The sequence below is a fragment of the Ananas comosus genome, linkage group 12 (assembly GCF_001540865.1).
Source record: "Ananas comosus cultivar F153 linkage group 12, ASM154086v1, whole genome shotgun sequence".
Classification (NCBI taxonomy): Eukaryota; Viridiplantae; Streptophyta; class Magnoliopsida; order Poales; family Bromeliaceae; genus Ananas; species Ananas comosus.
The window spans coordinates 9,025,933-9,031,288 of NC_033632.1; the positions used below are offsets into that span (position 1 = coordinate 9,025,933).

General features: G+C 40.0%; 1 protein-coding gene across 1 annotated transcript in view; it reads right to left on the reverse strand.

Annotated features, from left to right (window-relative positions):
- LOC109717973 (protein FAR-RED IMPAIRED RESPONSE 1-like) overlaps positions 4,053–5,356 on the reverse strand; it is a 2,743-nt gene continuing 1,439 nt past the window's right edge. Inside the window, exon 2 of the mRNA XM_020243940.1 lies at positions 4,053–5,353. Within this exon, the coding sequence (XP_020099529.1) occupies positions 4,053–5,353 (1,301 nt within the window). The remainder of the gene's footprint in view (positions 5,354–5,356) is intronic.

The following is a 5,356-nucleotide window of genomic DNA, read 5'->3' on the forward strand; positions in this document are numbered from 1 at the left end:
CGGACCCCGTAGGTCCTCTCTGCATGATACGTAGGAAAGGTCCGGACCTGAGCTTCAGGATCCGGACCTCGTAGGTCCTTTCTTATGATACGCAGAGAGGGTCCGGACCTGGGCTTCACGATCCGGAACCCGCACCATATATTTCCTGATACGCAGGGAGGGTCCGGACCTGAGCTTCAGGATCCAGACCCCGTAGGTCCTATCTGCATGATACGCAGAGAGGGTCCGGACCTGAGCATCAAAATTCGGACACCGTTGGTCCTCTATGCATGATACACAGGGAGGGTCCGGACCTGGGCTTCACGATCCGGAACCCGTACCATATATTTCCTGATACGCAGAGAGGGTCCGGACCTGAGCTTTAGGATCCGGACCCCGTAGGTCCTCTCTGCATGATACGCAGGGAGGGTCCGAACCTGAGCTTCAGGATCCGGACCCGATAGGTGCTCTCTTATAATACTTATTTAGCACTGTCAGATATATGGGTGATCCACCCAAGATTTAAAGTGTACCGAATAGCGATATAAGTGTTCCATATATGGCTATAATGTGAATTATCAGGTCTCCAATTTAAAAGTGGTAATATGACTATTACATATATGGGTGTGACCTACACTACTATAGATGCAACTTGGTAAAATTCTAGTTAGAACCTTTTCTTATAACATTTACTTAGCACTGGCAGATATATGGATGTTCCAACTAAGCCTTAGCGTGTACCGAATAGCCTTATAAGTATTCCATTTCTGGCTATAATATCAAATATCAGGTCTCCATTATAAAAGTGATCATATCACTACTAGATATAGGGGTGTGCCATACATCACTCTAGATACACCTCAGTTAATCTATACTAGAGCTTATTTTTTCTAAAATAGAGTTATCGGTCTCTGGTATATGGGTATGGCCATTAACACGACAGATGTACCGGGCCCCTCAAAAATTATTCCATTCTAAGGCATACGTGCAAAAGTAAGGCATAATTGTAAAAGTGTATAGAAGTGTCGTTAAGTGTTCTGTTGCTAGCTATAAAGCTTCATATGTATCGAACCGTCCTTTAAGTGTTCCGTTGCTGGCTATCACTGGTAGGTACCTGGATTCGCCCGTTCAATACTTTACATGTATTTTCACACACCTAAATCTGTAATTCCTTTTTATAACATAGAGGTAGCTATTGAGTAATGTAGATATCTCAACAACACGTATAATGGTCAATCACCTGCTAACTTGCATATATAAATTTTGTATACTTGATTATAATTAACTTTGCATATAGTAGAACATTGGACTACGAAATCTTACCCCTTTGTCAGTACTTGCGCATTACATCAAGTCGAAGAAGGTACAGATTTGGAAGGCTCGACATGTCACCATTTTATTTAAATAGCCGTAATAGTTTGCAAGTTTATTTGGCCCCAGAATAAATACCTGCTATGTATACTAAAGGAATACCTACATATGGTTACTTGCACAGGTATACAGTTACATAGAACAATCAAATTTCACTAAAACAGAGTCACTCTTATTGGTATAAGCTAATAGTAGGTCTAATCATGGAGGTTAACACTTACTATACTTAGACACCTCAAGAATGGAGAGCAGCACCTTTACATCACAAGACGAAATACATACAAGCAGTATCAAATGCATAGCATTTTAAATATATATAAATATACATTGAGTATAATAATGCAACACAAATTCACCAATATATACAAACATGACTCATATAGTAAACAGAAAGCAAGAATATTGAATATTGCTAGATATGAGGAATATAGGCACGTCATTACATTGTTGTCAATCTTACATCCAGTGCTACAACAGCAATAAGAAAAATACGAAATATTGTTAATTCACTGTTTATAAATCGACACGTACGAACAAGGAGGTTCAACACAGATCAATTCTAAATCTGTAACTGTACATTTAATACAATGCCTGCTGCTTTCCACCGTGCTGCAATTCATGTTCCTGCTCGATCTCCTTTTCCTGTAACTGTTTAAAGGTTAATAGGATCAATTTAATACCACCAATATATATAGATTGTATCGAGATTTTGTCAATACCTCTTGCAAATGAGTTGGGTGTGGCANGTGATTATTGCTTTCGGGGCACGGTCCGACATGCATGACAACCAATTCCGAAAGAGCCATACAAACGATTCTGTATCTTCAGTGGAGAGTAGGCCGCACCCCAACAAGATCGACTGTCCATGATGGTTAACACCAACAAAAGGAGCAAATGGCATATCGTACTTATTTGTTAGATATGTCGAGTCGAAAGTTATTACATCTCCAAAACATTCATACGCCGCTCTACTCCGAGCATCTGCCCAAAACACATTGCGAAGCCGAGAATCATCGTCTAGATCTATGGCATAAAAAAAGTTTCCATTTCTCTCTTGCATTTCTCTAAAATAATTACAAATTGCTTCGCCGTCACCTTCACCAAGTCGTAACCGACGGGCTTTTTCAATATAATTGCGAGCGTCCTTCTCTCCAAATGTTAAGTTTTCATATCCACCAGCCTCAACAACAATAGAATTAAAACTTTTATTCAATCTTATTCCAGCACGATCATTAAGATCAAGCCGCCTCTTGACGCTTGTATCTATAACTCGATTGCAGGGAAAAAATCGAGACTTATAAGGACTTAGAGTGTGATTATGCTCAAGTGTAATTTTGCTTATTACACAAGATGAATCCGTATTTATTACCACATTTATTCTGGCTGGACAGTTTGTCTTTGCTACCGATGGACGAGGACGAATATTCGTTACGGTCCGATACATTTTTCCATGACGAGAGCATGTGATTATTACATATGTAGCCTTGCCATCGGTCATTTTTGTTGACCTCTTTACAACTGCAAATCCTATTTCTTGTGCATAATGCTTATAGAAATTCAAAACGGCATCAAAATTGATAAAAGTCATTCCAATTTCTGGTGCCGATATATTTACATCCCTGACCTCACTGTTTCTTTCTTCATCCATCTCAAAAATATTAAATCCAAATAATTACTCAACGAAACAAATTTAAGTAAATTGCTCACCTGTAAGACATTATATAGAGTTGGAATACTAAATTAGAATAATAGTGAGTAGGAAAACTATTTGTCAAAATTTAGACATCTAAAGATTCTACTACGCCCTAAAAATATATTATCTATTAACATATAGATCATACATCAAATCAGTGATGAAATTAATCAAATAATTCATCACAATTAAAAAATTTTAATTTACTAAAAAAATTAAACATCTCATACCTGGTTATATATGTGGCAGTGTGCGAATCGTTGTGCTCGGGGTAAACCATGTCGTTCAATTTTGCCGCATGCTCGATTGTCGCCTCCGTACTTGCCGCGTCCAATTTGATCGCAGAATCCACTTTCGCGCTTCTTTCTTTTCCTCTCGTTCTCCCTGTTTCTAGCAGAGCACAACTCCTCTCGCTCCCTCTCGCGCCATGCCCTCGCTCTCTCTCGCGCCCTGCTCCCGCTCCCGCTCGAGCTCTCCTCTCTCTCTCGGTCGCTCGCTCGCTCACATCTCTCTCTTTAGCTCGCTGCCTCGCTCGCTCGCCTCTCTCTCTCACGCTACCGCGCTCGCCTCTCTCTCTCTCTTTAGCACGCTGGCGCCAAAATTTAGGGCAAAAGAGGGAAAACGTGAGGGGATAAAATGTGGGAGTGAGGTTAACACTGATTTTTTTTTTTTTTTAACCAAGTTTATATCAGCCGTTGGATCAAGGAGTTGTAGGATCTACACCTCTAAATGGGATGTATGGGTAGCACGACTCTTAAAAGTTTCAAACGTTGAAATAAAAAGTCTGGGAACAAAACGGCATTTTACCCAATTCTTTTTTCTTTTTTGTTTTTTTGTTTTCCGGGGCATTTTAAAGAGTCCCCGGAGTCCAAACCCTAAAAAAAAGCCTACCACAGCAGCTTTTCACCACGCGCCGGAAGCGCTTCCTCTTCCCCTTTCGGTTTCTCGGTCGGCGGTCAGCCACCGCGTATTTGTTCCTCCTCTCTGATCTCTGATCTCTGATCTATATCTAGTCGGCGATGGAGTTCTGGGGTAAGCCCTCTCTCTTGTTTTCTCTTTTGCCCGTCGAAGACAATAAGGAGGTCTCACAATGCAATAATTCCTTCAACTCTACCTGAAATTCTCTAAATTTCGTAATCGTGTATACATCTTGAAATTGCTTCTCAAATGCATAACGGCTGATACACGGGATGACTGAGTTGAATGATTTGTAGTCTAATTCTGCTTCTTTTTCAGCTTTATTTTTTATTGCGCTTTCATATTGCTCAACGAATTGTTTTAATGAAGTTTTCGAGTTCACATACCCATCAAAAAATGCATTCATACTTTCGCTACGCTGTGTTGTGGACATTCCAGCCCAAAATGTATCCTTCACATAAGCTGGTATCCACTTATGTCTTTCCTCGTACAGGCCTGACAACCACTGATTATTTTCAAGTGCATAACAAGCTATCATTCTCTTCCATTTTTCCTCAAATTCAATTTCTGTCAGTGATTCATAAATAGCATCCATCATCACGCTCTTCATCGAATGATATTCGCCATAGCTTCTTAGCTTTTTCGGTATCTTTTTTGTTATGTGCCATAAGCACCATCGATGCCGAGTATTAGGAAAGACACGTGCGATAGCATTTTGCATCGCTTTATCTTGATCTGTGATTATTGCTTTCGGGGCACGGTCGGACATGCATGACAACCAATTCCGAAAGAGCCATGCAAACGATTCTGTATCTTCAGTGGAGAGTAGGCCGCACCCCAACAAGATCGACTGTCCATGATGGTTAACACCAACAAAAGGAGCAAATGGCATATCGTACTTATTTGTTAGATATGTCGAGTCGAAAGTTATTACATCTCCAAAACATTCATACGCCGCTCTACTCCGAGCATCTGCCCAAAACACATTGCGAAGCCGAAAATCATCGTCTAGATCTATGGCATAAAAAAAGTTTCCATTTCTCTCTTGCATTTCTCTAAAATAATTACAAATTGCTTCGCCGTCACCTTCACCAAGTCGTAACCGACGGGCTTTTTCAATATAATTACGAGCGTCCTTCTCTCCAAATGTTAAGTTTTCATATCCATCAGCCTCAACAACAATAGAATTAAAACTTTTATTCAATCTTATTCCAGCACGATCATTAAGATCAAGCCGCCTCTTGATGCTTGTATCTATAACTCGATTGCAGGAAAAAAATCGAGACTTATAAGGACTTAGAGTGTGATTATGCTCAAGTGTAATTTTGCTTATTACACAAGATGAATCCGCATTTATTACCACATTTATTCTGGCTGGACAGTTTGTCTTTGCTA